Source organism: Ictalurus furcatus, chromosome 24, assembly GCF_023375685.1.
Source record: "Ictalurus furcatus strain D&B chromosome 24, Billie_1.0, whole genome shotgun sequence".
In the NCBI taxonomy this organism is placed as follows: Eukaryota; Metazoa; Chordata; class Actinopteri; order Siluriformes; family Ictaluridae; genus Ictalurus; species Ictalurus furcatus.
This window is the reverse complement of record NC_071278.1, coordinates 11,669,999-11,682,921: the sequence shown is the minus strand read 5'-3', so window position 1 is coordinate 11,682,921 and position 12,923 is coordinate 11,669,999. Positions and strand designations below refer to the sequence as shown.

At 40.5% G+C, this 12,923-nt stretch overlaps 1 protein-coding gene across 1 annotated transcript in view; it reads right to left on the bottom strand.

Annotated features, from left to right (window-relative positions):
* tmem184a (transmembrane protein 184a) overlaps nt 1-12,454 on the bottom strand; it is a 31,771-nt gene extending 19,317 nt beyond the window's left edge. Inside the window, exons 1-3 of the mRNA XM_053612397.1 lie at nt 12,016-12,454; nt 6,271-6,510; nt 523-688 (exon numbers count right to left, since the gene is read on the bottom strand). Of these exons, the coding sequence (XP_053468372.1) occupies nt 523-688; nt 6,271-6,510 (406 nt within the window). The 5' untranslated portion in view covers nt 12,016-12,454. The remainder of the gene's footprint in view (nt 1-522; nt 689-6,270; nt 6,511-12,015) is intronic.
* Nucleotides 12,455-12,923: the final 469 nt, after the last annotated feature.

The window sequence follows — 12,923 nt, the reverse complement described above, 5'->3', positions numbered from 1 at the left end:
ATAGAGAAAAAAAAGAAGTTATTTGCATGAAACCTTTCCACATTTGTACATAGTGCTTTTATGTAGTACTAGTATTAGAATATTTTATGCAGAGCCAGAAATAATAATAAAAATGCCTGTTTGATATTACAAACTGCAACTCCCTTAAAAGACTGAACTCGTTTTTTGGTATATTAAAAAACAAAAACAAAACTAAACTAAAATAACAACCACTACTTCCACTGACAGGCGTATTTATAACTTGTAAAACACTTGCTCTCAGTTCTGCTGTCTAACAGAGGAGAGGACGGTGAAAGAAAAAAAAAGATGACATGATAACGCTGCATTGTAGTTCGTTCTTTGTACTATGAGGAAAGATGAGAGAAACAAGTTTGGGCAGTTGGATGTCTGCAGCTTATTTTAGCTCAGCGCAGGCATCTTCACTTGTAAAGCCCTGTCTATAGAGTATTAGCAGATAGACAAAGAAAGAAAGGAAGAAAGAAAGAAAGAAAGGAAGAAAGAAAGAAAAAAAAGGGTACATACCTTCGTAGCAGTCACGGACGGAGTCAAAGTAGACGTAGTACTGGTCGTTGCTGATGAAGAGGAGGCTAAGCCAGGAGTCAAAGGCGTAAATGGGCACGATGAAGAGGATGCGGATGATGTAACGCTGCTCGTTTGGCACCGTGTATGATCTCAGGTGCAAATAGATCTAACACACACACACACACACACACACACACACACACCAATATATTTGAGCTTCACTAAACAAGAACCTACTATGAAAAAAGTTCCACTTCTCCTTAACCTACCCACCATAAATAACTGAAGCAAACCAAAGTAGTTTTAAAAGACATGATAGGAACTGAATAAAAACAGGCAATGAATACAAAAGTATTCCTATCAGATTTTTTTTTTTTCCCTTAGGCAAAATATTACTCCTGAGGTAGGGATGATAGAACTTTGTGATGAAAAGGGAATGGAAATTATTAATACAGAGCAGAGACTGAGGAGTGGCCGCGTGCGATATAATATCTCAAACAGGTCGTTTGTCAATGTGAAAGACGGAGTCAATCAATAGAAAAGTAGGTAGGTAGGGATAAAGGAAAACAAAACAAACAAACAAAAAAAAAATCCACCTACATTTGTTCCAGCAAAACATCCTGACAGGAAGCAGAGCACTGACCTTATCTCTTCCCTGCTGTTTTATCACACCCAAGATGGATATCGTAGTTAATGATTACACTTTGTAGGACACCTAAAGTAGGATGATCTTGTAAATCATACTAGCATTGGTAAATATTATTATTTAAAAAACTATATAAAGTAAAACATTCGCTGAGATTTCAGGACACTTTCTTTTGGCAAATCATGAAAATGTTTCATGTCAGAGATTGTGTACAGTTACAATTCCAGCCCACTCCCCTGTCTCTATATGCAGAGACTGTGACTCACATGAAAGATTTCTGTTCAGCCTTGGCTATTACGTGGGTGGAGGACTAATGCACTGTATTAAGGAGCTCTAGAGAACCAAGGTGAGTCAGGATCTAGATTGATCTGGTCCAGTTCTCCTGTAGTGCAGGAAGAGAAACAGACTCCACCAGGCACAGCTGAAAGAAAGAGAGGGTAAATATTCCCTCCACGGACTCCGCGACACATGTAGATTTGTTATTCATCTCAATTATTCTTCTTATTGTTGTTAGATGATTGACGCATTTGACTGAAATCAGAGTTTAAACCACCAGTTAGTACAACATTATATGATTTTATTGTCTTAATTTTACAATACCAGTCCCAAGGACATCTGGCCGTGGAGAGCACATGATGAGATTCCGTCCAAGGTGCGGTAGCGGATTTATAAACGAGGACCTCGTTTATGATAAGGGCATAGTTTATCCTACTTAAAGAGTGACAACAGAAAACCGTTCGCTCTATTTCCGGTAGATTGCGTGTTGGAATCCCGACAATGCCACGGTCATCTGTGGCCAGTGCCAAGAGAGCAAAATTGGCTGTGCTTTCAGAGTGGGAGGGGCATACGTTCTCTCTCGTGTCAATCGGAGTGACACTAGCCAATCGCAGGCATCTGTGAGCTCATGCATGCAGAAAAGTGCAGATTGTGCTTTCCTCCTACTGCGTTATGAAAAGATGCGGAGGTTGGCTTAACGTGTCTCGTAGGAAGCACGGTCTTGTTGGTGGCCGTCCTGTGACTGAGAAAGTGGGGATGTGGTGGGAATTGGCAAGACCAAATTTGGGATCACTCTGAATCAATTAAGGGTCCTCTTATTTATCATCAACACTAATACATTTGATAACGATCTAATTTGTGCTCCCTCACCACAGATACCACACTGAGACAGGAAGCGCCAACATACATCCTGCATCATGTCGCAGGTTCTCCGGTTGTCCTTCCTTGGACCACTTTTGGTAGGTACAAACCACTGCATACCAAGAACACCCCACAAGACCTGCCGTTTTGGAGATGCTCTGACCCAGTCATCTAGCCATGACAATTTGGCCCTTGTCTTTCCTTACGCTTGCCCATTTTTCCTGCTTCCAACACGTCAACTTCGAGAACTGACTGTTGACTTGCTGCTAATAAATACATCCCACCCCTCGACAAGTGCCACTGTAACGAGAGGTGGTGTACTGACAGGTAATTGTTAATCTTACATAAGTCAGACATACTAGGGTTTCCGACTCACGCGTTCATTTCAAATGCATGCACGATGTTCACACCACTACCCAGCCTACTGACAACTGGCATCAAGCTTGGCTTTTGTCCCAGCGGATCACAATTTACTGAGTCAGCAGTTTTCCAGTTTTCATTAACGGAACGGCCGCTGTTTAGACAAAGCGATACAGCTGCCGAATCTACTACGCTACCTTACAAAATGATTCCCAGCACGCGGGTCTAAAGCGCTAAAATCCATACGTGACGTTGGAATACCTGTGAAAATGCTGGGAACGTTTTTAGAAATGCCTGCGTCAGCAGTTTTAGTTGAATAGTGCACCTGTGATGTCTGAAATACTGGCCATCCAGCTCGGAGTATTTCCTTCCCATTTCTTTTAAGTGATTGAACGCTGGATTTTTATCTCACTCCACACACCTCTTCGGCATTCAAGAACAGGCAAAGGGCTCAAAAAAAATCATATTTTTTTTGGTTAATGTTTGCACATGAGCATATGGAACTGAGAGCATATGAGCTTATAGATCAACCGAGCTATGTTAAAATACTTTGTGGGACTGTGGGTTTGTTGACCTAGTGTTCCTAAGGCTTCTTTTCTGATTTGAGCTTTTTGTAGACTGCAAACAGTAAGAAAATATATATTTTTTAAAATTGATTTGAAGTCTGGTTTTCTCTAGTCTTCACGTGTGAATTATTTTTGGGGAAAAGGCATGAGAAATCAAAGAATTTTACTATGGAATATACATACTAAAGGTTAGTCAGGTAGGATTGTCTTTTTTTTTTTTTTTTTTTACTTCATCCTCATAAGGAGATTGGTGAAAAGTTCAACACAGGAAGAGGATAAACTTAGAAGAGACTGTACTCTTGAAGGGCAGATAGCTTATTGCTAATACTGGTCTCTGAAGAGAATGCCTTCTTTTGAGCCAAGTCAACATTGCAAGAACAAAGCAATCTCGATCTTACACTTAGTATGAATGGAGAACTGACATCATCACTGAAGGAAAAAACTGCTTTAAGCTCGTCAGGATTTACATACATTTTCATTGCAAAACCTTTCCACCACTCCTGTACAGGTTGCTGTTTGCAGCACCTCAGATGAGCTGCCAGTGGAAGAAATTGCTTGGCTGCTGGTCTATATGGCGAAATGTAACCGCACAGACCTTTTTTTTTTTTTTTGGTGAAGGGAGAGCGTTTCATGGAGACTCATTTTCCGGCTTAACACCAACATGTCATTGTATAAGCTGCCTGAAAACCTCCTGCTTCACAAAAGGCATTATACATTTTGGAGGGAGGACAAGAGACTTCGGTGCCAATCAAACATGTCCTCCAGGTGCCCTCCAGGCACAGCACAAAAGAAATTCATTCTGTGACCCCTTCTCCCATCACCACTGTTCTAGCAGTCCGATTACAGAATACAACGGATCCTGTATTACATTTTCATGGGTCATGGAGTGAACAAGAAAAGTGCATTTCATCGTAGGCATCATTGTAACCTCCTTCTCACCTCTACCACCCTAAAAAAAAAAAAAAAAAAAAAACACACACACACACACACACACACACACACACACACACACACACACAGACCACTTTAACAAGAACACCTGCACATTTATGCAGTTCTCTAATCAGCCAATTATGTGGAAGCGCCACAGTGCAAAAATAAATAAATAAATAAATAAAATAATTCAATCATGCAGATGCTTCCAAATCTTCAACTGTCCAGTTTGGGTGAGTCTGTGCCCATGATAGCCTCAGATTCCTGCTCTTCACTAACAGGAGTGGAACCTGATGTGGTCTTCTGCTGTTGTAGCTCATCCACCTCAAGGTTTGATGTTTTGTGCATGCTGTGATCCTTTTCTGCTCACTCTGTTTGCAAAGAGTGATTGTATGAGTTACTATATCCTTCCTGGCAGCTCGAACCAATCTGGCCATTTTCCTCTGACCTCTCTTATCAACAAGGCGTTTCCACACACAGACCTGTCACTCACTCAGTGCACCATTCTGTGTAAACTCTAGACACTGCTGTGTGTGAAAATCCCAGGAGATCAGCCGTTTCTGAAATACTCAAACCAGCCCTTCTGACACTGACAACCATGCCACGGTTAAAGTCACAGAGATCACACTTTTTCCTTCATTCCGACGTGAACATTAAATAAAGCTCTTGACCTGTATCTGCAGGATTTTCTTTGCATTGCGCTGCTGCCACACGGCTGATTAGATAACTGCCTGAATGAGCAGGTGTACAGTAATTCCTATTAAAGTGAACTGTGAGTGAGGCTTACTGCTCCTAATATTAAAATGCATACTGGAAAGTCTCCCATTACTGATTCATTATAGTCTATACTACTGATGACATCAGTTCTCAGTAACATTCTGCATAAAGTGCTGATACAGCAGTATTCTGAATAAATGCTTATACAGCATGGCAGAAGGCAGAAATATGCAAATGAACAATATAGCAAATAAATGTATATTAATCTGTGTTGTGATCATTTTGATCCCATCACGTTTTAATGAACACACCACAGTCCACTGCTGCACTGAAAAGTCACAACGTCATGCACAAAATGAAGTGCGACCAAATGAATGTACAATGATAGCAGTAGTTGAAATATATGTTTTTATTGATATTCAATTTGTGACTTACTTACAATTCAAACGGCAATAAGCTCTTGGCTAAAGCTTATTGTATCCAGAAACAGACTTCGCCAAGTATGGCCAAAAGTATGTGGACACTTGACCATCACACCCACGTGGTTCTTTTCCAAATTGTTACCACAAAGTTGGGGATGCACACGATTGCATAGAATGTCTTTGTATGTTGCAGCAGTACAATTTCCCTTCACTGGATCTAAGAAGCCCAGACCTGTTCCAGCATGAAATATCCCTGTGCACAAAGTGAGCTCCATGAATACACGGTTTGGCAAGTTTGGAGTGGAAGAACTCGATTGTCCTGCACCTCAACTCCATTGAACACCTTTGGGATGAACTGGAACACTGACTGCACCCCACACCTCCTGATCTCACTAATGCTCTTGTAGCTGAATGAACACAAATACCCACAGCAACGCTCCAAAATCTAGTAGGAAGCCTTCTCAGAAGAGTGGAGCTTATTATAACAGGAAAGACGGACTAGATCTGGAATGGGATGTTCAACAAGCTCATATGACTTTTATGGTCAGGTGTTCACAAACTTTTGGCCATATAGTCTAACAATAACTGTCCGGAAGCTGCTAGCAGGTTTGTATTCATCTCTGCAATTCATTATTGTTCACCTGTGAGAAAAGACTCGGAGACGGATCAGACAGGTGCGCTCAAATTTCACTAGCTGTCATGTGAATAGTCAATCACCTCAAGGGAAGGGTGGAGGGAGAGGACACAATGCAGCACCACACAAAGACTGTGTCCTCCATCTAGCTGATTTGTTTTTATTTATTTATTTTATTTTCCTGACCTCACTTTCGGCTATGGCTCGCGCTTCCTCTTTTCCGGCTTGTGGTCCACATATCCATATGAACACCTTCTTTAGACATCAGCTGTACTTGCGTTACATTTTGGGGGAACACACAAAACGCAACACGACCCAACAAAGGCAACTTACCTGGTGACACGTGATGAGCACCGCAGACCAAATAAATATCCCCGAGAGGGCCCGAGCAGTAACCGTGTTGAGAAAGATCTCGTCCTCCACCAGAGTCCCGTTCTCCGATACGACTATCGTCATGTTAGACCTGGTAGAAATGTTGGACAGCAACATTGAAGAACGAGAGGCTGAAGAGCTCATGCTGCTGTCTGAATCCATCCTCAAAGTACTGTTAGCAGTGCCCAACAATTCATCCATCTGAGGAAAAAACAACAGCAACACCACACACGTTAAAAATGTAGAGACTAAAGCAACAATGCTGTATTTTTGCTCATTAGCGACAATTTGAGTCTACCCATGTACCCACTAAAACAATATTAGTGTAATTTATATATATATAAAAAAAATTCACACACACACACCACCAGCAGTATTATCACAATTCCAGGAGAGAAGAGGAGTCGCTGTGTGTTGCTTCACAAAAACGGATCATTTAAAAGAATAATAAATAAATAAATAAATATATATATTAAAAAAAAATTATTTTTTACATGGACTACCGACTTAGCTTTGGACTGTTGAAGATTTTACATGATCCTGGATTTCTTCAAACAAGTCTATAAGCACAACTCTGCTCAGAAGCAGCCTTATTCAAATGCAAACTAGATCAGTTTGCCAATTTAGAAGCATTTTATAAACAGTGAAAAAAAATAAAATAAAAAAAATCGCACCCATGATATATTACTATGCATCACGGAATTCTTTGAATTAGTTATATATATATATATATATATAAAAAAGAAAAAAACGAAAGCAAAAGCACTCACCATTTGAAAACGCGGCTTACTTATACGGTATCTATGGATAGGCCTGTCTAATTTAGGCATTTGCGTGTTTTTATATCTCGGCTTATATGGAGATTAATGTACACCTACTTCAATTAACTTGCGTGCGCAATGTCCCTAGACGAGCAAAAATAAGAATGCGAAATAATAAATCGAGTACAAATTCGTCCGACCGATCTTATTCTATTTTTCGGTGCGATTGTTGAACTTCTTTAGTGTCCACTTGAAATAAAAATAAAAAAAACTTTTCAAATGTTTTTTTTTTTGGTTATCACATCGCGACCGTTCTCATGTAGTGAATGAAAGCAGTTGAGTTAGTAATAATAACTGCATATTCGTGACTCTCCACAGGCATCACCGAATCTCGCACAATCAGGAAAACACCACAATTAATATAACCGCAACACACTGAAAATAAATAAATAAATAAATAAAATACATACACGGGGTGTAACGATACACAAATTCTAATTTGATACAATGCGATACGACGGTGTCTTGATATGGTACGTTTTCGATACAACAAAAGTAAACATTGCCTGAATATGTACAGAACATTCAACACTACTCATAGCAGCGTATAAAAAAAACCCCAAAATAAACATACACTCAAAATAAACAAATAAATAAATAAGTGAATAAAGCTGTCCTTTAGAATGTTGCAAAATTATGCATGGCTAAACAGGTGTGACTCGTGACCGGGTGTGTCTGAAACACGGGGCTTTCCTTACTCGGCACTTCGCTAGACATTCTCTGAGTCACACAGCTCTCTGTAGCACTAGATGTGGTTTTGAATTCTGCTTTCTTCACTACTTAATATGCACTTCCAAATCGCGCTGGCGTTTTAGTTTTCTTTAGAGGTTGCTGCATGTGCACGTGTGCCGTATTAGCGCCAGTACATTGTATGCATATTTGGTAGTCTCTAATATCTTGGTCCAACACTCAGTTTTTTTTTCAACTCACACTATATCAGCGGTGTTTCATGATGAACAGTCTACTTTATTATGCAGTGCCGAATGTATTGTTCAATATGCAGACATATCGAATCCTGGATAATACATGCTGTAATGCCATAAATACCCGTCCTCGCTGGAAAGGTGTTCGGAGATGAACGGAGCACACTCACTCCACAGAAAGTGACTGTTACGCTAAAGGATAAATAAATATTGCGCAAGAGTAGGAGACGCTCCATGTAGAGTGGCATGTCATGGTAGGAGTCAGTAGGCCATGGTCATGTTGTCCATCACCCAGTGTGCCAGTGTCTGTTTAGAAAGTAGAGCTCCTCAGGTCTTTCCTCCATGACGGATGACATGAAACACTCAGCAGGTTCTCGCTCACGGAGACTTGCAAGGTCGATCGAAAAAAAAAAAATCAGTGGCATGAAACCGCAAAAGTTCAAACACATGGCCACTCTGGCACAAAATGGCGGTCTTTCGACAGACCCGTTTCAGTTCGCTATCCTGCATGGATAGATGATATCATAAGGAACCGAGGCATTACACTGCCTCCCAGCCAGTAAGAGAGGCGGCTATAGTGACTTTCTCTCTTTAGTGGAATCCAGGCAGACCCCCTGCTGTGCGCCTCTCACTGAGAATAGGATGTGTCCGTCCATGGCATTTGGGTTCAGCCTCAGACCGATATCCCACTACTAAAAGTTCCTTAACACCAGAGGAATTACCACTGCATATGCAGTTAGTGATCCTCGAATCCTCAGCAAGAGGCGGCACCACACATCGCGACTTGCTTGAATTCGACTGGCAAATGTGGTGATGTCTACTGAACGTGGGGGGTGACACAGTGTCAAGCATTCTCAATGAATCTCACTTTACGCTATTTAACTGTGTAGCCTGCTTTGGTTCTTCTTTCCAAATGAACTAGGAGTGCCATAATGCGTGTAAGGAGGCTGAACATGTCCCAGATGGCCTTCTCCTTGGGTGAGGGCACATTGGAGCCAGTCGTGCTGGCCACCAGAGGCGACAGGGCTGACTGCATACATCTCGTGAACACCCATGGCACTAGAAAGAGGCCAAATGGTAGAAACTGGAATGCATGTCCTTGGAAAACAAACCTCAGAGAATTTGTGTTGTGGGGCAATGGGGACATGGAGAAAGAAAGAAAAAACCCATCATGCAGATCCACCAACCTTGAACCAGTATTGTGACTGGATGGCACATAAGTCCTAATCAATACAAACACAAGAAGCGCAGAACTAATTTGGTCTTCGGTGGACCAGTTGCTCACTAAACACGTATGAGCAAAAGATACTTGAAATAAATCGAGTGTATGTTGCGTTCATTTGTTCATTTTAAAATAAAATGGGAAAAAACTAGGAACAAGGATCATTTGTTTTTGGTTAAACATGCTATTTAGATATTTAGCTAACATTAACAACCCAGCCAGTCACTGCTCTACTACGCTACCTAATTAACTGCACTCAATACAATACATTTAGGAGATTAAAATCCTGCTGTTTTTAGTCGCCATGTTTCCCTTCTTTACCGTCCTCCTCCTAAATCAGGCACTCTTAGTGTGACTAGCTACTTAGTAATTGCTGATGAATTGATGAACCGGGTCATTCAAGATTGTTCATTCATTTTGGCCCAAAAACGAATCTGAAACGATGACAAAACAAGCAAAGGCGAAATACAAGTGAGACGTGCGAATACGAGTCAGTATTCCAGTTCATCCCAAAGTTCACTGTTCAGTGGGGTTGAGATCAGGGCTCTGTGCAGGACACTCGAGTTCTTCCACACCAACCTTGACAACATGGAACATGTTTTGGCTCCTTCATTCCAGTGAAGGGAAACAGTTTTTGGAAGGGCCACATATAGGCATGATGTTCAGGTGTCCACAAACTTCTGGCTGTATAGCGTGTATACAAATGCACATGAAAATATATAAATATACTTAATTTTTTTAATCGGACCACAGTGGGACACCAGCGCAGCTTGCAAGCGTATGAGATTACTGGCCCACTAAGATTCATACTATAGACTAGAGATGGGCTATGTAGACTTAAAACTACATCACGATATTTCATGGCAGTTTTTTTTTTTTTTCCCGCTAACAGTATAAATGACGATATTAAAATACTAAACATTCGACACTCTTTTTGGCCACAAGTCACATCAGCATACAGTCTTGAGAGCTGTGTGAACCTAAACACTGATCCAAATAACGTTCAACTCAACCCTGACCATCATCAAATATTAAACTACACCAGTTAAGCAGGCTAAAAAAAATAAAAATATGAATTTTATTCACAAATTAAAATTCCAGTGAAAATGCAAACAACCAGTACACACAGGATTCATAATCTAACCCTAATGGAAATGTCTTTTCTTCTGTAAAAGTGCTTATAATATTTCAATAGTGAAAGGTCTTGAACTATGCTGCAAAACACAAAAAGAAACAGTATATAAACACAATAACAATTCAAATCAACTACAAGCTTGAAATGTAAACACTGATTCTGACATTATTATTAAACTGTATACTAGGGATGGAACTCCGACTTGGTCTCATTCTACATCTGAAATTCCCACGCTGCGGTGCGTAAAAACACTAGGGATGGGCGATATGGCCTTAAAACTATATCGCGATATTTTCTGGTGTTTATTGCGATAACAATATCAGTGATGATGTAAATATAGTACCATGCACCACTGTTTTTAGCTACCAGAGATAGCTGTCATCTTGAGAGCCTCAGAAACCCAAACATTGCTCTAAAAGTAAAACTGATTTTCTGTAACCAAACCAGATCCAAATTGTAGAGTTAGCTCTTCATTTAGCGATGAACTCCTCCTCCCACCGTACTTGTGTTCACTCTGCACGGGAGCTGCGAACGGGTCACACACCGTCGACACAGATACATCATCAACTAGGCTTTATCGTTATTATCGCAGGAAGACTAATTCTTATCGTGGGGAGAATTTCTACCAGTATATTGCAAACAATAAGATATCACCCATCCCTAATAAACACACCATCAGCTACATCGTCAATATCGTGGGATCATGGGGAGGAATTGTACCGGTATATCTTAGACGATATGATATGAAACAGCCCTACTACAGACTTCATTTCATCATGAATGCCTCGGTCAATAGTATTTGTACTGTAAGCAACTTCAGTTTGACATTTAAATACATTTTAAAGTGGTTTACACAGCTTTGGTACAGAGTACAAAGTCTGTGGGCAGAATAATTGTCTTCCCTCCCACCCCACCCTCGACACCTGGCCAACCAACTAGCAGACATTAACCGACAAAGATAGTGAGGTTTAATTGATTTAAAAAAAAACAAACACACAACATGTCCAACACAAATTCTGCATGGATCGCTCTCATTGATGACTTGTGTATTCTTCCGGATCTCAGACACCCGTGTAAGAATACAGGATCAATCAATGTTTCAGTGTCACGTGTCAATTGATTAGGTTTGAGCAGGAGCAGCATTGTTTCCTCTGGGACTGGCAACCTTCTGGATTGGATTTATTCATCAAATTCATCCGTGGAGCTTCTCTAAGAAAGGAAGGTCTTGTCAGTGTCCAGGAATAATGTTCTGTAGAATACTGAAAGGTTTCTCACTGCTCAGAGAAGGCTTTGAGGAAAATGCGCTGGACAATACACTTTAAAAGGTCTAAACAAGCAGATAATGTTAATGGTGTAAATAAAGTCAAAACAGTAAGTAAACAAACAATCAAAAACAAACCAAGTGGTTTAGAATGAATGTAATAAAACTAAGCAGGGTTGCATTGTGACAAGCTGGCTGTGTGGTGTGTCTTTTTCTTTTCAATATTATCACTTTCAGTGAACGAGGAGAAGTATGTCATGTCAACAATATAAGAAGAAATAAAGAAAACGTTTGTAAACAGGAGGGGGAGGAAAAAAAAAAACAATACTGCTTGCGCCACTTACCCTTCCCAGAAGTCTGACACCCGTCTGGATCACTTCAGTCACTCTTCAGGCTATTTGAACCGTTTTCCTTTTCCCACAACCTCACTTTAAATCCCAAATATCACCAATTTCTTTTACGGAATTAAACGCATACACGCTTTTTTGAAGGAAAGTGCGGCGTTCAAAGTTGCCATTGGCGGAAATGCCTTTCTACTGACAGACGCACTTCCTCGTTATAGTGTAGTCGACAGGTGAGTCAAACACAAACCACCCCCAACACACACACGACTCAAGTGTACCAAACACGTACTTTACCATAAACCCCAGACTAAAGTAAATAAAATGCTTATTTTCTTTTCCCTTAAGTAAAACGTCCCTAAACTTAGTCACGAACGCTCCAAACCAGGTACAAACCCGTCACACACGGCGCGCGTTACCGAATCACGTGACCTCTCAGTGACGTCAGTGCTAACAGTGTACAAAGGGTTAAATGCACCTGTTGGCCCTAAATGCTTGTTTGCTCTAATATTTCATTTACGCAATATATTTATTTCTTATCACATCTTACAGCATGAAGAAAATTATACTGTCTATATACACTGTGTCCCAAGTCTCCATGGATAGAGAGCAATTAACACTTTAAAAAAATGATAATTTTCCATACTTAGTTTATATTAACCTATATGTATACTTTTTTTTCTTTTCTTTTTCAGATAGCCTTTGAGAAATGAAGAAGGTACAGTATGGAAACCATTCTCATGGATGGATGGGGACGCTTATTTCGCAAGGTCGCAATGGACTTTAACAGGAAACATGGGAAGCACATCACACACGACACGACACTGCTGCCAAACTTTTTAACAGATTCAAAAAGACTGGAAGTGTTGTGGACCGACCGAGAAGAAGTGGCCGTCTACGAACACCCACTG